At 42.8% G+C, this 21,770-nt stretch overlaps 1 protein-coding gene across 18 annotated transcripts in view; it reads left to right on the top strand.

Moving 5' to 3' along the window:
• Positions 1 to 21,770, top strand: part of LOC138761675 (double-stranded RNA-specific editase 1-like) — a 400,374-nt gene that overhangs the window by 325,820 nt on the left and 52,784 nt on the right. For all 18 annotated transcript variants that reach the window (XM_069934221.1, XM_069934227.1, XM_069934222.1 and 15 more), the window contains one exon: positions 18,635 to 18,749. In XM_069934221.1, coding sequence (XP_069790322.1) covers positions 18,635 to 18,749 — 115 coding nt within the window. The remainder of the gene's footprint in view (positions 1 to 18,634; positions 18,750 to 21,770) is intronic.

Raw genomic sequence — 21,770 nt, forward strand, 5'->3', positions numbered from 1 at the left:
ACGATATCCTCGTCGCCAGCAAGGACTGGGTGCAACACAAGCTCCACCTACGTGCCCTTTTCTCCCAGCTGGCTGGCTTTGGCAATTCCATCAACCCGACCAAGTGCTAGTTCGGGAAAGAGTCCATACAGTTCCTGGACCATACCATCACACCCGAAGGAGCCACCCCCAATGCTGCAAAGGTCGCTGCTATCAGGGAGTTCCCAAGCCTGGACAGCCTCAAGAGGCTGCAGGAGTCGCGGGTATGCTCAACTTTTAAACTGCATCATCCTGGGAGCTGCGCGCCTCATGCAGCCGCTATTCGCCCTCATCGCAGCCAAGCACAAAACGCTCGCTTGGAACCAAAGGATGCCCTCGCGAAGGCCATCATGCTCACCCATCCGCACACCGACCTGCATGTGGCACTCTCTGTCGATGCCTCTCCCACAGCCGTCAGTGCCGTCCTGGAGCAGCAGGTGAATGGACATTGGAAGCTGCTGGCATTCTTCAGCTGCCTGCTCCGCCCGCTGGAATGCAAGTATAGCGCCTTCGACCGAGAGTTACTGGGCATGTACCTGGCGTTGCGGCATTTCGGCTATTTTTTGGAGGGGAGGATTTTTACCATCTTCACCATCCACAAGCCTCTCACCCAGGCGCTCACGATGGTAAAGGATCCCTGGTCGGCCTGCCAGCAGCGTCACCACTCCTTCGTGTCGGAATTTACCACCGAGATTCGGCACAAGGCGGGGAAGGACAATGTGGTTCCCGATGCACTTTCGTGACCGGCCATCTCCGTGCTGACGCCCAGTCTTGACTTTGACCAGCTCGCCCTGGACCAGAAGTCTAATGAAGAGATGAGGGCCTTCAAGGCCACCATCACGGGCCTGCGGTTCCGAGACTTCCCGACTCTGAGCGGCGAAGGCACCATCCTGTGCGATATCTGCATAGGCACCCCGCAACCAGTGGTTCCCCAGCAGTGATACAGGCAGATCTTCCATGACATCCACGACCTTCCACATCCATCCATCAGGTTCACAGTCCGGATGGTGGCAGAACAGTTCATATGGCATGAGCTGCGGAAGTAGATCGCGGGCTGGGCCAGAATATGTACCCATTTCCAGATGTACAAGGTGCACAGGCACACCAGGCCGCTTGTACAGGAGTTTGATCACGTCCGGGAACGGTTCAGCCACATTCACGTGGACATTGTCAGGCCCTTACCCATTTCCCGGGGCAATCGTTACCTGTTTACGATGGTGGACCGCACCACTCACTGGCCCGAGGCGATCCCGATGCCGGATGCCTCTGCTGTCTCCTGCTCCCAAGCACTATTGCATGGTTGGGTCGCCCGGTTTGGCATCCCGGGTCACCTCACCAGCACCTCACCACATCTGCGCTCTGGGCACAGTTCGCCAACGGGTTGGGGATCCAGCTACACCGGCCTACCACCCGCACGCCAATGGACTTGTCGAACATCTGCAACACCACCTTAAATCGGCACTCATGGCCCGCCTCACCGGTCCCAACTGTGCGGATGAAATGCCTTGGGTGCTCCACTCCCAAGGAAGATCTGCAGGCGTCATCAGCTGAGCAGGTCTACGGTGCACCGCTGGCACTACTTGGTGAGTCAGTCAACGCACCTCACAATCCCCAGCGGTCACCGCACAAATTACTTCCTCACCTCAAGACACACTTGGACTCATTCGAACCCCCACCGCTGCCCAGGTGAACTCACGTTCCCGGCAAACTGCTCTCTGCGGAATACGTTTTCATTCGGCAGGGCCCGACCGCAGCACCTCTGCAGCGATCAAACGAGTGGCTGTACAGGGTTGTACAGCGTTCCGGCTCTACATTCACGCTGGACATTGGCGGCAGGCAGGAGCTGTTTACCGTGGACAGGCTGAAGCCAGCGTACCTCGATCCCACTGAGCCCGTGGTCGTAGCCCAGCCCACGAAGCGAGACCGCACGGCGAAATAAGACATTAGCGCCGGTTCTGGGGGGTGGGCGGCTGTGTGGTGGCTCACCACTAGATAGGTGAACCAGCCCTGCTTGTAAGACGCAGCGGGGCAGCCGGCCAAAATGGTGGCGTGGGGGTTTTTCCCTTCCTCCAAGCACAGGGCTCAGAAGCCCGTGCTTGGGGACCACGTGATGCCCGGGTGATGTCAGCGGTTCTCAGTCAGGTCCGGGGTGGGAGTATAAATGCAGCCCAGCATCCTGCAATGAACTAGTCTGCTCACTGAGCTCAACCCATCTGGTTGTGTGTGTTATTGCAGGAGCAGTGGAGCTGCCGCTACAATGGTTCCTTTTTCTCAATATTATGTTTTTACTGTGGGTTATGATGAGAAGTAATTTCCTTCCAATAAAAGTAGAATGTTTGAAGTATTAAACAGGTCAGCAACATCCCCACAGTGTATTTCATCAATGTTCTGTTTTTATGTCCAGTAATTAGGGTGACAGAGTTAGTGTAGCTGTTAACACAATACCGTCACAACACCTGTGATCAGGGGGCGTGGCAAGACAGACGTGTGATCTCGACCTCTCTGGCCGTACTTTTAAGTACCCGTTTTTAACCCCTTGTTTTCAAGTTTAAACTTTTTAAATTGTAGTTTAAAGTATTAAGGAACTGTTATGGCCATTAATGGTAAAAAGATTAAACCTCAAGTGCAGAAGAAGTTACATTTTCGAAGTGTTGAAGATTTGGGGCCTAAACAACTTGCTACAGCTTCAGGTTTAACTTCCTTAGTGCCTAAACCACAAAGATTGCCTGTGGGAGCTGAAAAAAAATGTCTACTACTCACCAAGTGAAGGACAGTGCTGGAATTACCCGTTCTCTGGAGGAAGGTGAGTGTTCCCAAGAAGTGGATCTCGATTCTGGCAGCCTGCCGATTTTAACGGAGGGAGCACACAGAAAGACTACTCCATTGCCTGAAACACTTCAGGAAGCATTCCAACCTGAAGATATCGATCTTCTTGATTTTTTGAAAAAACAGTGAGCTGTGGGGGGAGACCAGCATCGACCCTCTGAGGAAGTCGGGGTGCCATCGCTGGGAGTCCAGACCTGCAGTAAAACCGTTAAAATATCTTTTGTTGAGTTGCAGCAGGAGCTGCAGTTACCTGGTTCTGTCACTACGTTAGAGAAAGCAGGGCTGCATTGTGGAAGACTTGTCCACATGAGCTTGTTTAAGCCTGTTGTTATGAGTTCAGAAGACCCCAAAACCCAGCAGCAATAGAAATTCACCAAGACAAATAGTTACTTAAACAAAAGTTGCTTTTAATTTTCTTTAAATATAAAACAAGATCAAACTTTAACATAGTACTATGAACTTAACCCCTTTCTAATTCTAAGTGCATGTGTATGTAATGTGTGTATGTTCAGGAAAGTCCAATAATTGATTTTTTACTTCTCCAAGTTCACCAGTATCAGACAATTCGTATACTGTGCACAGAATTTAATGTTTATGAATTTTCACTAGGCTCTGGTGTTCAAAGGTAAATGGTTACTGCTCAGGAAGGTTCTTGTTTGTTTCAGAGAGTTATTTGTTGCTTGTTGGACACACACAAACTGATTTCCTCCAATCAGTCATGCTGAAGAAACTTGCCCCATCATGGATTTTACAAATGATAACTTCTTCTTCCAGGTCACTACAGGGTTCTTCTTCTTTCCCTTATTTCAGGAGAAACACTCTAGCCCGCCATTTCCTCTTGTAAGGACTACAAAGGTTTTCAACAGGCTGAACTTGGAACTCACAACCCGTCTTCAAAATGAGGTTTTCAACAAGCCTGCCAGCTTGCCAGGTTGCAGCCTCAAAAGCTACTGCAGAAATTACTTCTCTCTCTCTCTCTCTCTCTCTCTCTCTCTCTCCTCTCTCTCCCTCTCTCTCTCTCTCTCTCTCTCCTCTCTCTTTCTATCTCTCTCTCTCTCTTCCCCTCCCCCCCCCCCCCCCGTAACAAAACTTCCACCCAAGGCTCCAAACCCAATCTTTGAAAGATCTTTATCAGCACTTGAGCCTGGACTTTTCATTTGTACCAAAGCAGTTCCATTGTCTTTGCAAAAATCACTGGTTCAGCTTCAGCAAAGCTCTTGCATTTTAAATGAGATGTGTTTTGTTACTCTGTTTGTGAAGTGACCTACACTGAACCACCACAATCTATTCCTTTTTAAGACATTTATATATAATATAAAATAACCCATAACACTGTCAATAGTGAAAGACTGTAGCTTCCCTCCAATGTCCAAAATACAGGTCGACCTAATTTGTCTGAGTATCCTATAAGGTCCTTTGTAAAGATTGGCCAAGTGTTTCCCTATGGATGCAGACACTTGCAGTTTTTGAGATTGTCAGGCACAAAGGAAGCATGTTCTCCATGCGATGGTGGTATAGGGGTCAATTTTCCTACAGTCTCCCTTAGGCTGGACAACAGTTCCTTAGGATCATCGTCGGAGTTGGAATGATAGTGGAGAACTCCCCTGGGACCACCAATGGTGCGCTGTATGCGAGCTCCACAGACGAAGCTTGAAAGTCCTCCTTTGGTGTTGTTCTAATGCCCAGTAATACCCAGGGCAGCTCATCAGCCCAGTTTGGGCCATCTAACCAAGCCATCAAGGCTGACTTGAGATGTCGATGAAATCTTTTCACCATTCCATTAGCCTGGGGATGATAGGCATTCATTGATGAATTGTTGCACCGAGCTAACGAGACAAGGCCGTCCACAGCAAGGAAGTAAATTGTGGTCCTCTATCTGAAGTAACATGTACTGGTAAACCAAAATGATACACGCAGGAACTGAGGAACACCCAAGCACAAGTGCCTGTAGTAGCATCTACTATAGGCACGGCCTCGGGCCACCGTGTAAACCTGTCTATTACTGTAAATAGGAAGCAGACCAACAATGTCAACGTGGACATGAGCAAAACAATGAGTAACTGCTGGAAAGGACTGCAGTGGTGCCTTAGTATGCCGCTGAACTTTTGCTTTCTAGCAGACAATGCAGGACCTCGCCGTTTGTGTAATGTCTTTTTTAAGACCATGTCACACGAACCTGTCAGAAACCATACGAACGGTCAATCTAATTGATGAATATGAGAGACCATGCACAGAGTCAATTACTCGACGATTCCATGATGCTGGAACTACTGGGCGTGGGTGTCCCACTGAGGGGTAGTATGCCATGAAGTCCAAACTGGACATCTTTCAATTGCAGGTTTGTGATTGCACTCCGATAATGGTCATGACTCATGGTCATGTTCTTGGACTGTGGCCAAAGTTGTGTTGTCAAATCCTTGATCTACAGACAAAATCTTTGAATGGGACAGTGCATCAGCTATTACATTGAATTTTCCACAAAATTTCTGGAAAGGACAGAAATGAATGATAATTTCTGTTGTTGTTGCGCTGACCTGGGCTCTGCGACCTTGGAAAACACAAATGTTAAGGACTTTTGGTCAGTGTACATAGTAAAATCTCTGCCCTCCAAAAAATAACAGAAGTGTCAAATAGACAAGTAAATGGCCAAAAGGTCCTTATCAAAAGCACTGTTTTTCCTCTCTCCTTCATGATGGTGGCTGAAGAATGCTAATTGTTTCCATTGCTGGTTGACATATTGATGAAGTGCACCTCCTCTGGCCATACTGGAAGCGTCTGTAGAAAGGGCAGTGGCTGCATTTAAAACTGGGTAGTTGAGTCAGCAAATCCTTCATCTTCAAGAAGGCATTGTTTCCCTCTTCAGTCCAATGGATGGTTCAGGGAGTAAATCAAAAAGAGGTTTCATAATATGAGCTGCTCCCAGAAGAAACCAACAGTAAAAATTTACCATTCGCAAGAATTTCTGCAGGTTTTTAACCGTAGCAGGTTTTGAGGATTTGGTAATGGCCTCAACTTTAGATTGCAGTGGGGTCACACCTTCCTGAGTAATCCTATGCCCTAAGAAATCAGTCGTTTCTTGTCCAAAATTGCATTTATCTGGATTGATGATCAGTCCAAATTCTTGAAGACAAATAAAAAGTGTCCAAAGCTGTTCCAAATGTTCTTCCTTATTCGTACTGGCCACTAAAATGTTGTTGAGGTAAATGAAGACATTGGTCATACCATGTTCTAAAGCATCCATCACCTGTTGAAATGATTGAGCAGCATTCTTTAATCCGAATGGCATTCGTAAAAATCCAAACAACTCGAACGGGGTAATTATTGCTGTTTTTGGAATGTCTTCTGGCTCTACCTGTACTTGGTGATAGCCACGCACCGTCTATTTTGGAGAAGATCATCACTTCATGCAAATTAGTCAAGAAATCGTGAATATGAGATATCGGATAATGATCCAGAATGGTGGCATCACTAAGCTGCCTGTAACCTCCATTGTGTTTCGGGACCATATGTAATGGAGATGCCCAGGGACCGTTAGACCTACAAAATATGCGTAGTTCCTCCATCTTGGCAAACTCTTCCTTAGCTGAACATAATTTCTCTGGGGGCAAGCGATGTGTTTTAGCATGGATAGGTGGGCCCTTGGTACAAATGGGATGAGTAACACCGTGTTTTGCAGTGGAGGCAGAAAATTGTAGAGTAGTCATCTCAGGGAAATCTTCCAACAGCTTGGAGAATTCATTTACTGGTTTACTTGATGTTTGGAGGTGCAGAGCAGAGGAATGGTTTGAAAAGTAGTTCCATCTATCAGCTGACGCCCTTTTAAGTCGACGAGGAATGAATGAGCCAAAGAAAATCTGCACCAAGCAAGGGTCGGGATACTGGTGCTATAATAAATAACCAAGTGTATAGATGATTCTCAAACTTGGCATCCATCTTCCTGATGCCGAAGGTTGGAATGTTGGGACTGTTAACTACTCATAGTTGCAGGTCTGGGGTAAGATGGCGTGTGTCAAAACTGGTGAGTGGAAATACACTAACTTTTTTTTAAATTTTTTATTTTTCACACCATGAATCACATTAGCCATGATATACACTATTTCTTTTTCACACATATACAGTAACTTTTTCTCCCCCCCCCCTCCTCCCAAGCCACCCCCCCACCCCCCCCTCATCCATTTTAGGTATACAATCTAGGTTGCATTAAGCCAGTCAGACAATGTTGTCATTCAACAAAAATACACCAGAAATTCTACTGAGTCCATTCTTTTCTTTCCTTCTCCTTCCATCAACTTAGGTAATGTTTGTCCCCGGTAGGTTTTCGCTATTGTATTTAATGTAAGGCTCCTATACTTGTTCGAATATTTCAATATTATTTCTTAACCTATATGTTATTTTTTCTAATGGAATACATTTATTCATTTAAATTTAGTAGTTTCTTCCTTTTAATTTGGTTATGTATTCCATTAATATTTAAAGTCATATAGTTCAGCGTAGCCCTTTTATATTTTGTTTATCTTCTCTTTCCGTTTTTCCATCATTACCTTTCCTCCTTTTCCATTTCTGTTTTCTTATTTTCAACTCTTTATAAGACAACATTCCTAAAACATCCAACATTTTCCTTATTCTCCTATTTCTATCTTATTTATCCCCAAACTCCCCTTCCCCTCCTGAGTTGTCCTTTATCCCTTGTCGGACAACCACATCTCCCCTCTCCATTTGGATTTGCGAATCCACTCGCAAGCGTCAACTGATTTTGCAGTGACCGCTATTTCCCCTCACCCCGCCCCCCCCAGAAAAGATTTCACTTTTCATATGTCACAAAGGTCACTCTTTTAATTCCCTCCTTATTCTCTCTATTCCATTACCTTCCCTTATTAATTCTTGTCTATACTATCTATATTTTCCTCTAAGTACAGATACATTCACGTATGCACATTGTCTCTATTCACTCTTATACCTCTTTACCCGCATACATATCAATCGTGATCATTTTTACTCTCATTACCCGTCTTCATCCCTCAGTCTATTTTTGTCTTTACCCACATACATATCAATCGTGATCATTTTAACTCTCATTACCCGTCTTCCTCCCTCAGTCTATTTTTGTAATTGTTCTGCAAATTTTCGTGCTTCTTCTGGATCCGAGAATAGTCTGTTTTGTTGTCCTGGAATAGTATTTTCAATACCGCTGGATGCTTTAGTATAAATTTATACCCTTTCTTCCATAAAATCGCCTTTGCTGTATTGAACTCTTTTCTCTTCTTTAGGAGTTCAAAACTTATATCTGGATAAATGAAGATTTTTTGCCCTTTATACTCCAGTGGTTTGTTGCCCTCTCTTACTTTTTCCATTGTCTTCTCCAGTACCTTTTCTCTTGTAGTATATCTTAGGAATTTTACTACAATAGATCTTGGTTTTTGTTGTGGTTGTGGTTTAGAGGCCAATACTCTATGTGCCCTTTCTATTTCCATTTCTTGCTGTAGTTCTGGACATCCTAGGGTCTTAGGGATCCATTCTTTTATAAACTCCCTCATATTCTTGCCTTCTTCATCTTCCTTAAGGCCCACTATCTTTATGTTATTTCTTCTGTTATAATTTTCCATTGTATCTATTTTTTGAGCTAGTAGTTCTTGTGTCTCTAGTTTTTTTATTAGATTCCTCCAATTTCTTTTTTAAGTCTTCTACCTCCATTTCTGCTGCTACTGCCCGCTCTTCCATCTTGTCCATTTTCTTTCCCATTTCTGTTAAGGTCATCTCCATTTTATTCATTTTCTCTTCTGTGTTGTTTATTCTTTTTCTTAAATCCTTAAATTCATGTGTTTGCCATTCTTTAAATGACTCCATGTATCCTTTAATAAGAGAAAGTATATCCTTTATCTTGCCTTTCTTTTCTTCTTCTATTTCACTATACTCTTCCTCTTCCTCTTCTTCTTCCTCTGGGTTGGCCATCTGTTGTTTCTTTGGTGCCCTTTCCTTCTCTTCTTTCTTGTTTCTATTGTCTTCTGTGGTCTCTTCTTGCTGCAGGTGTTCTGCAGCTGTCGTTGCCGGCTGTGGAGATCGACTCCCCAGCTGGTCACCCCTCCCGTCGATGTGTTTTTTTGCATGTGCATCGCGCATGCGCGGTTGCGCACTTTTACTCGGCTCAGCGAGCCATTTTTGTAGTCCATTATTTACCGACCTGAGGGAGCGGGTTTCTCTCTCCGCAGCGGGCCTCTTCGGACAGGTAAGGCCTTCACCTTTTTCCTCCTTTGTCTTCTCTTCCTCTCTTCTTACCGTTGCTTTCGATTTTTCTTTTTTGTCGCCATCTTCTTTCCACCTTTATACTCACTTTTCTGTAACTTTTATTTCTGTGCCTTTGTGTTTTCCTTTGTTTTTCCCGACTTTTCTGGAGAGGGCTGGAGTTCACCGTCCGGCCACTACTCCATGAAATACACTAACTTTTGAACCTGTGTCCACCAGAAATTTTTGCTGGGACAATTGGTTCCATACATACAGTAGGCTTTCAGGTTTTTCACCAACTGCTACAGCCCTTTCTGGCAATTGGCCTGGGCGTTTCCCACAAATGAGCAGGGTTGAAGGCACTTGTGGGCAATTACTCCCCAATGCCTGTGATAATAACACCAAGACGAGGTGTTCACAGGCTGCTTGCTTGTCTTGAGGCGTTGCCTGCTTGTAGTGAGCGATGTGATAAGAGCATTAGAGTGTGGCATGGGGTCAGTATTGGAGGTGTTGGTTGTGCAGACTTGTCTTTACTTGCTGTACCATTGGAACATCTGCCTCTGCTGCTACATCCCTTGGGTTTTCAAATAAACTCTTGGATAACAAGAGCCTAATATCATCTGGCATTTGCTCTAAAAAGAGCTGCTTGAATAACATCTTGGGCTTTTCGCCAGATGCCAGGAACAGCATTTCATCCATTAGTTCTGAAGGGGTGTGGTCTCCTAACCAATTGAGATGTAGTAGTTTGGCTGCCCTTTCCCTACGGGACATTCCATACACCTGTAATAAAAGTGCTTTTAAACCATCATACTTACTGGTACATGGTGGCCCCATAAGAAGTTGCCAACCCTCGTAGTAACAGCCTGATCCTGGGCACTGACAAGTGGTGTCCAACTCAACTTTGCGAAGGTGAAATTTGCTTCAGCCTGTTGGAATCACAGTTCAGGCTCAGCTGTCCAGAAAGCTGGTAGCTTCACGGCTGCAGAGTCCATGTTTGTCCAAAAATACATTTTTTGGACTTGTCGGGATCACCAATTGTGGCCACTGGAATCAAAGTGAACATAGCAAAATAACCACACAAGGTGTTTCTAGAGTGAATCAAACGGATTTACTCCTCACAACCTGCACAACCTTTTAAAAGCCAGAATCACATACTCAACACGCACTGACGTCATCACACACTGATGTCGCATAGCCGGTTCGATGCCTTCTGGGAATTGTCGCGCCACTACATGGTTACCATGCTGTATGTCTAAATTTAATTTTTTTTAATTAAAACATTTAAAATCTCCAATACCATGCTTTTGGATTAATCTGTCTAATGATATGACCACCAAAGTAGTGCTGTTGACTAAAATCTCAGTAAACCTCTGCCTTTCATTCTTCTGTTATATATGGCTATCTTAACTTTCTTTCAACTTTATTTCAGATCTCCAATCTTCATCAGAGAACTTTGTTAATGCCATCGTTATTCATTTATCTGAAAGGATTGCCGAAAGCTCGGTTAAGTCATGTTTCTTAAAATGCACTCCCCTTTCTCAATATGTCTTGGTGATTTAATCCTGTGCAGTTCAATGTTCATTTTGACAAGAGATGGTTTTAAGTGAGAAACAAAACATGGACACTTATCATAAGGGCCATCACATTGGTTCGACGCAAAACCCTTGAAAACCTGAACAGCAAAGATGCATACATCAGGATGGTTGTTATTGACTACAGGCCCTTTCAGGTGGGTCAAATGCTCTTGTGTAAAGATGAAGATTATACCCCCTTGCAGCTAAATACTTGCCTACCTCCATGTGCTGAGAGCGCCTCCAGGCCGCCGATGCCAACCATCCTCAGGGAGGGATAACCTCACCTGAATGTACAGCCATGCTAAACAGCTGTTTAGGGGCAGGCTAATGAGTCATCAGCCCGCGACCCAACTCCCTGCTACCTGTCAGCCCCCTGCTCTGCTACCTGACAGCCCCCCACCCTACTGGGGAGGGGCAGCTGGTGGGGGCTGTCGGGCAGGGAAGGTTTGCGGGGGCCATCGGGGCAGGGGCGACCGTCGGGGCAGGGGAGGTCTGCAGGAATGTTGGGGGGCGGCTGGTGCAGACTGTAACAGCCTGGCTGACTGCTCTGGCACCTCACTGGGCACTTCGATCTTCAGGGCCGCTATCTGTGGTTCAAAATGCGGCATAGCAATGGTGGTCTTCCCTACTCATAATCCCCCCCACACAACTGGAACTGTGCAGGATAACACAGAGCAGTTCTACCTGCGTGGGGAGCAGTGGTGGGGGGGGGGGGGTTATGGGTAGGGAAGACTTGCCATTCCTATGCCACATATTTGACGGTGGCACTGTGGCACCAGTCTCCCCACCTCCATCAGATCTGGAGAGCGCTACGAGGCACCTCTGGATATGAATGGGATGCTGGAGCAGACTTTTAGGGCTGCTGCCTGAAAGGTGAGTTTGTAGTTTTCAATCCGCTCCTGTCACCTGCCTCAAGGCGGAGAGTTCACCTGAAATGGACTTACAGTTTGCCATCCAATGCCATCATTCCCATAAAGGTACTCAGCAAACTCCAAGACCTGGGCCTCAACACTGTGAAATTGGATCCTGGGTTTCAAGTTAATTTAAATTTATTGTCAGACTACATACATGACATCACATACAATCAGATCCTTTTTTCCTGTGGCTTAGGCAGAATTTCAACTTATCGGTAGTGTAAATTAAACTCAAGAAAATGATACATTTACAAAAGAGAGAAATGTAAACAAACTGACCATGCAAATACAGGGGAAAAAAAAATTCAGCAATAAATAATATGCAAAGGAAGAATCCTTAAATAAGTCTTTGATTCAATGTTGTTTAGGAGTCTGATGGTGGAGGGAGGGATAACAACTGAAACTGGTGGTATGAGTCTTGTGGCACCTATACCTCTTTCTGATGGCAGTAGCGAGAACAGAGCATATCCTTGGTGAAGTGGATCCTGGATAATTGTTGTTGCACTGTGGTGGTACACCACTGGCCTACTGCAGGGGGCAACCTCTGTACCTACAGGAGTGTAAGGGGACAGGACAACACCTGGCCGGCTGTCAATCAGTCAGCCTGAATGGATCAAGCCCCACCCAGTCGGGTGTCAATCACCCTCCGGGATATAAGCCTGCGCCGGCCTCCCGGGGCCTCACTCAGAGTTACTGCAGCCACAGCCAGCCTGGCTCTGTGGAAGTCTTTGTGGATTAAAGCCTGTTGTTCAGTCTTTATCTTTGTGCATTTCTGATTCTGGCTAACAGTGCACCACATGCACTCTGATGGCAGTGTTACACGTGGATTTTTCTCAATGGTGGAGAAAGTTTTACCTGTGATTAGGTTGTGTCCACTAGCTATTCTCAGAGGTGTTGGTATCCCCATACCAAGCCATGATGCAGCTGGTCAGCACACTTTCCACTACATATCTGAAGTCGGCCAATGTTTCCGATGTCATACTGAATCTTCTCAGACTTCTGAGGAATTAGAAGTGCTGAAGTTCTTTCTTCACAATGACATTAGTGTGTTGGGTCCAGGAAAGGTCCTCCAAGATGATGACTTTCATGAATTTAAATTTGCTCACCCTCTCCACCTCTGATCCAACAATGATCACTGGACAGTACACAGTGTTTGATTTCCCTTCCCAAAGTCCACAATCAGCTCCTTGGTTTCAGAGGCATTGAGTAAGAGGTTGTTGTTAGTCCACCATTCAGCTTCATTTTCAATCTCCCTCCTGAATGCTGACTCATCAATCCTTTTAATATATCCCACTACTGTGGTATTGTTAGCAAATTTATAAATGGTATTTTTGTACCAAACCACACAGTCATAGGTGTAAAGCGAGTCATCCATTTTCAACACGAGACTAAATGTAATCTTGGGGAACAGCATATCATTTTCCTTCTGGACAGCTTTAAACCTAACACCATAAACATTGTTTTTTCTAACTTTAGGTAACCCCCACCTACATTGGATTCCACTGATTCCATCTCTTCTATTCCTACTCCTGTACTTGTTTTTTTGTCTTACTTTTCTACTATCCTCCTACTAATGGTTTCTCCCTCTACCTGTTTCTCTGCTCTCTCCACTAATCATATATTCTGTCCAATACTGTATCACCTTTGGGCCTCTCCCTGGCTCCTTTCCCCCTTTATAAATCTAATTTCACCTATTCTATCTTAGACTTGATAAAGTGTTGACTCCCCATAGATGCTCTCTGACCTGCTGAGTTCCTCCACCAATTTTTTCTGTTCAAGATTCCAGCATCTACAGTTTTCTTATTTCTTTCTTAATCAGTTGTTGGTGTAGAGGGTACAAATGGTGGGATGTTATTTAGACATAGAATATTTTAGTGATGAAGTGTTTGCAATGTATGAAGAAACCATTGTGACCAAAGAACAAGTAGGATTTTTTAATCCGTTGGTCATGTTGGGAATGTGCTGTTGTATTATTATAAACTGCCTAAATTTAAGTGTTTTTTTCCCTAATTAGTCTTGCAACAACAGTGAGGTTGATTTAAATTATGAATTTACATTAATAAGATGCAAACATGAATAAAACTTCCAAATGATAAAACATGGAATTAAAGATGCAGTCCAGCTGCAATATGGATGATTATTGAAAAGATAATATTGCATGAGTGCAAACCATTTAATATGGATCACCTTATTCCTTTAGTCAGGAGAAACCTTTCAGCACCGTTAGTGTGAATAGCAGCTGGTTAATTGTCCAATTAAATCTAGGTTATTAAATATTTATTTAATTTCCCATGAAATGTGTGCTTGGCTCCTCTTCAGTTAGTTAGGAGTCTGAAATGATAAATTCACAGCTTGAATTTTATTGCGAGTTTTATTATATTACTTTCAACACCTTGTGCAATTATGGTACACCTGCCACATTTTCCAACAACACTACATGAACAAAAAATGGTTTTTATTCAAACATCAATTAGTTGTTGCTTTTGCAGCTGGTTATTATAATTGTTCACTGTTCATACTGCAGATTTTTTATTGATTGGGCAGTTAGAGATTGTAATATACCTCTGCACTCGTACTATAATATGGGAAGCTGCATGTTAGGGGATCTTCCTATTCTGTGTAACTGGATTTGAGATTTCATTTCTTTCTGTTCGTTATTACTTTAACTCGAGTCAATCTCAGTATTCACTAAATATGAGAAAAAAACATGAAAGTCTGCAGACATCATGATTGAAGTAAAAACACAAGCTGGGGAAACTCAGCAGGTCAAGCATTATACCCTATCTAGCAAAGATAAAGATACATATCCAAAGTTTTCAGTTTGAGCCTTTCATCAAGGTATGAGCAAAATAAAGGCAGGCACCCGAACAAAATGGTGGAAGGGAGGGGCAGGCCCCCAGGCAGGAGGTCATAGGTGCATAAGGGAGGGAAGATAACTCTGTGAATGGAGAAGATGGGGGGGGTGGTGGAGAGCTATAGGAAAAAAGACAGAAGGATGGGGAGGGAGAACAGGATGTGGGCTAGAAGAAACTGGAGAAGTCCATGTTAATGCCATCTGATTGGAGAGTGCCCAGACAAAAAATTAGATGTTGCACTTCCAATTTACAGGTGGCCTTGGTTTGACAGTAAGTGAAGCCATTGTCAGACATGTTAGTGCGGAGATGGGGCACAGAATTGAAATGATTGGCCACTGGGAGATTCCTGTCATTGATGCAGACAAAGCAAAGATGCTTACCAAAGCAGTTACCCAGTCGGTATCCAGTCTCCAATATAGAGAAGGCCACACGAGAGCACTGGATGCAGTAGATGACTCCCGCAGATTCACAAGTGAAATGTTGCTTTAAGTGTTTGGGGCCCCGAATGGTGGTGAGGGAGGATTTACGGATGCATATGTGGTACTTCCTGCAGCCACAAAGGAAGGTGCCAAGGGAATGATTAATGGGAAGAGATAAGTGGACAAAGGTGTCATGGAGGGAGCAGTCCCTATGGAAAGCAGAGGGGGGAGGAGCAGGGAAAATGTGTCTGGTGATGGGATCATGTCAGTGACAGAAATTGTGGAGGATAATGTGTTGGATGTGGAGGCTGATGAGGTGGTAAGTGAGGGCAAGGGAAATCCTGTTTTGGTTGCGTCTCATGGCAGAGATGAACGGGAAATGGAGGAGATGTGGGTAAGGAGTGGTGGAGAGTAAGCCACATTTATGGAAGAAGGAGGACATCTCAGATGATCTGGACTGGAATATCTCATCTTAGGAGCAGATACAATGGAGACAGAGGAATGGAGAGAAAGGAATAGAATCCTTTCGGGGACAGCATGTAAAAAGTGTAGTTCAGGTAGTTGGGTAGGTTTGTAAAAAAAATGTCTGCAGAAAATTTGTTTCTCGAGAAGGAGACAGAGATGAAAAAAGGGGAGAATGTCACTGGAGATAGAAGTGAATTTGAGCTAGACTGAATATTCACTTTACTTTTATTCACACAGAAAAGGGGAGTGGTGAATGGAAACAGACCACTCGCACCACCCTTAAATCAGATTACAGCTTGTTTCCAACTTACGACCTTTGCGACATGACCATCCACACAAAACCAAATTTTAAAAGTGTGTATGTAAATAAAATATACAACATTTATGCAGTTTATGTTGTATTTCACAAACTATAACAGGGATGCAGGGCATGTCAGAGCCAAAATATGCATACTTACCTTGTTAGTCAGCATTCTGGGTCCCAGGGCTGAGTGTGGCCATCTTGATTCCTGTGAGAATGCGCGAGTCATCAGTAAGCGCATGCACTGTGGGTTTGTGTATTGGAGTTTGGTTGGTACGTGCATGAGAGTTCAGGATGCAATTTCAAAATCGTCAGGGCACTTAACTCTTGCCCATGCGCCAACTGAACTCCAATACGCGAACCTACCGAAGGTCCATGCCCTCACACAGGAGTCAAGATGGCTGGACCATGACCACGGAATGCCAACTAACAAAGTAAGCATAGACCAGAATGTGAAAGGATTTTCCGAGGTTGATCAACAAGTTCAGGAAGCTTTATATTATTATTGTCAAATGTATGATGAAAAAAAGATTTAATTAAAAAGTTGGCTTTAAGACTTTGGTACTCCACGCACTTGGGCACAATTCAGACATACATCCATTCTGAGATACAACCAATTCTTCATTCCCCATTACGGTCGTAAGTTGAGGACGAAGTGTATAATAAAATATACATGTTCCCAAATATTTGTTTTCCACAGGGTTTTCTGATCAAGTTGCATCAAAAGACATTCAAAAATTGTATTTTTACCTTATTAAAGCAGCAGAATTTTCACCAATGATCAGTTGAAACAATGAAACTCAGAGCAAGTAGTAAGGGAAAGCAAAGTAAACTAGAATCACAAGAAGGACAACTCCCCTGAGCCCTAATTTGTTGGAATCCTTTTAGTTTTGAACACTCTTCATCCCCTGTACTTCAAAAAAGGGATACCTGCTCATTTTACAATACTGAGAACTTGTGCAAATCCTTGATACTCTGCACTAGTTTTCAGTTTTGCTGGGAAGCTGATACAAACTTCTGACTTTTGAGTTGCTGCATGCTCCGCTGAAAACCTGGGGGCTAAGAACCTGGCACGAAGACCTGTCCCTCAGTTGGTGCACAACTGCTCTGGGTCCCGAGTATTAATGCCTTTTTCATGAATCACCACTTCTTGGTGTGGAGATGCTACCTGATAAGGCTGTTGCAGGGCAGGATAAACAGTGTGGCTACTCAGCACTGATGCATGTGGCTCAGGGATCACCTTGGCTGCCACAATCAGTGTAACCTGTTGCTGTGGAGTGGAGCTATAGTTAGTTACCATAGCTATCGATAGATCACGCGGTCTCTCATCTCCCCAGCTCAGAGGTTTGGTGGTAACTAGCTCAATAGTTATTGTTGAGCTCATTGACATAGAGGGAGCATTGAACTATGCATGCAAAGAGATTATTATGAGATATTTTTGTCATTTACATTTGTACAATATACAGATGAACTGAAATTCCAACTTGCTGCAGTCAGACAGCTGTAATACAAATTATATTATTACAACATGCAAAACAGAAAAATAGATAATAAATCTTAAAGATAGATAAATATTCACAGTTGCAGTTAGAGCAAGAAGAGAAAATATGAAGTGTGAAGACTGGAGCTTCCATCATATCCAACAAGATGGGGAAAAGAGAGATGTTAGGATTGAGGTAGTAAAAGCAGCTACCAGTTCCCCAGCAATGGGCTCTTGCTGTGCTGATCAGAATGAAGCTCTGATCACATTTCTCAGCCCTGAATAGTGGGCCAGCATCAGTCCTTGTTTGCAGGCAGCCTCTCTGCATCAGGCTGAGGGGCAATTCATTACTGTGAGAGAGGCAGCAAACGGCAGGGTTCACAGATTTGCGTGCTTAATTGATGGAAATTTTGACCTGACAGACAGACTGAGGTGGTTGGGAGGTAAATAACAACACAAAGAGAGAACGGTTGGAGGCAATGTTGGCTAGAAATGGGAGATTGAAAAGAACTTAAGAGATGGATATTGATTCAGATCCAGGACAAGGAAACACCTTGTTGAAACTTGATTTTCACCAGAAAAGGGAATGTGGCAGATATACTTGTGCAGATGGTCTCAGTCATGGTGTCAGAGAGGTCTGAGTTCTTTTTCTATGTCTGAGATAAGGATGTTCACGAAAACAATGGTGACAAAAAGATCATGGGGCTTACTTTCAATTCCATTGGGATCATGGGGAAAAATTATATTGATCTGGTGCAACAATTGAAGCAAAACAATGTCTTTCATATCCAAACAAAAAACAAAAAGTTCCCAGTACAGCATGGTTAAAATCCAATCTGTCATGGAAATGCTGAAGCAGGTATTTAGTGCTCCATAAAATCTGCATGCCTGCTTTCCTTTTAATTATAGTACTCATTGGAGAGAGCTGTTTGTACTGGAGAATGAAGCTCCTCCCATTTAAGTGTTAACAGCAAGCATTCCCAGGTCAGTTATAACTCAGTCAGATGCATAAGAATACCCCTTCATAAATCCTCTGCTGCATAGTTTCCAAATTATCACACCATGCTGTAAGCTCGAATGAAATGAAATGGGCAATTAGTGTTAAATTGGTGATAAACCACATCATTAAGATGGTTCAAATTTATATTTCTTTGGAGCCAGTTATCAAATAGATTATTTTTCTCATTGTTCCAGGCTTGGATTAAAATCTGATCCAAGATGTGGAAGGCTAGTTGCATCTGCTTATACATCTTGCATGTAAAAAAGATTTATAATTAAAATTGAAGAAAACATATTGTTGATTTGAAAAAAATACAGCTAGAAGAGGAGTAGGTGATTGTCAGATCATGTTATATGGTGATTGTAAACATATTTCAACATTGTCAGGATTCTGCGTATGACAGATCAATGCAATATCATTTTTAATTGCATCCTTAATTTTGAAATTCCAATCAGAATGTAGTTTTGAGTACATGGAATGTTGCAGCAGAAAAAGTGTGGCTGGGAGCAATGTTCTGTGAAGATAGCTGTGACCTAAATGTTTGACCTCATTCCTCTGACTAGGTGCTGGCAGATGCTGTGGCTCGATTAATAGTGGACAAATTCAGTGAACTGACTGACAACTTCACCTCTCCTCATGCAAGAAGGAAAGTTCTTGCTGGTGTTGTTATGACAACAGGTACTTTACAACTTGTTTCACTTACTTTTGCATGCAGGTTTCCTTTGGAGTAGAATAGATTGCATAAATAAATATCTTCAAAAGTTGAAGTTTGTGATGATAAATTGGTGAAATTATAGGTCTCTCATCTCATGCGATGATTGAGGTGCTGAACACAGGAACATTTAATGTGGTAAGTGTATGAAAAAGAAATGTAAAGAGAAAACTGCTGTTAGTAAAATGTGGTAGGTGGAGCAGAGTCTTTTGTGGAACATAAAGCAGTTGGGCCAAATTTGCTGTTTCAGCTGCAAAATTCTCTGAACTTCCTGAAAACTCGGACTCCTGCAACTGTTCTGCAGAAGATTGCCAGGGATAGCGAAGAGCATATTTACAGGGAATTTACAAAGATGTGACGATGTTGCAGAATGGTAATAACAGGGGGCTTTAACTACCCAAACATAGACTGGATACCTGTAAAAAGGACAAAGTGGAGGCGGCGGGTGATAGATGTAGCTTTTGAAGCCTTCAGGAGAACTTTGTTGAGAGGCTTCTGACCCAACAAGAAAGGTGTCATGACTAGACTTGAAATCTAATAAGCCAAGGGTAATGGGTTTCAGTGGGGGAACATCGAGGGAAGGGTATCATGAGGTGATATGAAAAGAAATGTTGACCACTTAGAACAAAAATAATCAGTTGAAGAAAGAAATGCATTAGATGTGCACATTAACTGGAGTTGAAGCTTGTCTGGTAAAAAAAAAATATAGTTGGACCAGTGCAATACACAAACATGCTGGAGACATTCAGCAAGTCATGTGGCATTCATAGGAAATAAAGGGTAACCAATATTTCAGGCCTGAGCTCTTTGTCATGTATAAACCAAAACAGGTTTAAAAAAGAGAAGAAAGGAAGGAGTAAGGGGAGGAGTACAGGCTAACAGGTAGATGCAAATGGGAGGGTAGAAGAGAAAAAAGCTGAGAAGTGATGGGAGAGGGTAGTTTTCTGAATGGAGAGAGAAGGGAAAGGCTGGGGAGTTGAGGGAAAGGACATGAGGGATAATATTGAAAAGAGAGCGACTGGAGGAGGGGGTTAATGAAAGTTGGAGAAGTCAATGTTAATGCCATCTGGATGGAGAGTGCCCAGATGGAATAAAAGGTGTTGTTCCTCCATTTTGTGGGTGGCCTCAGTTGGGAAGGCTTCAACATAGTTTCACTGTACTCTGGAGACTTTTGGGAGAGGGGAAGAAAATTGAAACCAGAGGTCTGTGGATGACCAAAAAGGTGGAGAATAAAATTGAAAAGATAAAGCCCATTGTTTCCCTTCTCTACTTTCATATGTCACTGGTGTTAATTTGTTGTTGAGTGGATTTGGACTACGACATCGTGGTGGTGATGGATCTCATCTAAAGGGAGATGATCGTCTGAAAAGTTCTAAAAATCAGAATAAATTACTTGGAATTCACACAATTTCCATTCTTACAGTTACATGTTGCAGTTGAATTGATAGGTTCCAAGAAACTATTGAAGCATATTTCAATGCATTTGAAAACAATTCTTTATATTTAAGCAAAACAAATCTCATTGATGTCTCTGCAGACTTATCCTCTGCCCACTTCTCTGTTCTCCCCACTGCCATTGCTCTTGCTTGCTTCAGTCTTCCCTTTGCTCTTTCTCCCTCTGCATCTTCCCCCCATAACATTGCTCCTTCTTTTCTTGACTTTGCTTTTGGCCCCAGTGGAGTTTGCATCATAGAGATATAGTGATGAATCTATGTAAAACGCTGTTTTGGCCAAAACTAGAGAATTGTGCCCAGACCTGGACAGTTCATTTTAAGAAAGCTGCAAAGGCTTTAAAGAGCCTTTGACTGGAGAAGCTGGAATGGGACAGAGTAGGTTACGAGGAGATCTGATAGAGGCATTTACAATCATAAAGGGTTCAGAGGACGAGAAGTAGAGAAAAATTACATTAAGTGAAAAGTTCAAGGACTTGGGACGTAAAATGAAGAGGAATGTCAAAAGGGAATTAAGGAAAAGTGTATTTAAATAGCTAGTGGTAAAGGATCATCAATGTTATGCAGGGATAATGGATGAAATGAGATTTGTAAGGGCTGATGATAGAGAATGGAATTCAACTAGCATACAGCCAATAAAAACTTGTCAGGCTGAATGACCTTTTCCTTGTAATCATTCTGTGACCACATTCTTGAATTTAATTCTAATAACTTGTGAATTGTATTATTGTTGATAATTTTCTATACCTGCCCCCTAAGGGAAAAGATGCATAACATAATGTCAGTTTTATTGTTGTCTGGATTTTAAATAACATATTTATACAGGTATATGAATTCCTTCAATTCTAAAATACTCTGTCGAGAGCTATGGAATACAATGTTCATGCTGCTCAAGAAGATATCTGTGTGACTGATGCAACAGCCACCAGAGGTTTTTTTTGCCTTGCACAGAAAAAAATGTTCCTTGTGGCCTGTCAATTCTCTTTTATATGATGTGCTTTTTATGTAGTAACATAAAATATTTAAGTAAATGAACATGACAAATTATAATTGCACAGCTAAAGCAGTGTTATCTGCAGACTGTTATATGCTGCCTTTAAATAGGAAACTGATTCATGTCATGTGGAAACATACATTTATTTCTCTTGCTGTGAAGAAGCAAGCTCTTTATAAGTGCTATCTAATTGGTCCGAGTCACTGTACTTTTATCATAGCCTTGCAATATATTTTTCTTTTCAATTATTTATCCAATTTGCTTTTAGAAATTATTATTGAAATGTCCTTCCACCACTTTTGAGCAAATAAAAGGTTGCTTTGTGAATTTTCTTCCCTTTTATTATGTAATGTGTTTGTCTCAATTATTCTACATTTTGGTTAGTAACAAAGAGTTTAATTACAAACTTTATTGCCGCTGGAAGCAACTCCTTATTCTACTCCAACAAAATCTTTGATGTTATTAAATACATCTATCAAAAGTGCCTTTTATCTTCTCCACATCAATGAGAATAATAGAATTTTGTCTAATCACTTAACATT

This window comes from Narcine bancroftii, chromosome 4 (assembly GCF_036971445.1).
Source record: "Narcine bancroftii isolate sNarBan1 chromosome 4, sNarBan1.hap1, whole genome shotgun sequence".
In the NCBI taxonomy this organism is placed as follows: Eukaryota; Metazoa; Chordata; class Chondrichthyes; order Torpediniformes; family Narcinidae; genus Narcine; species Narcine bancroftii.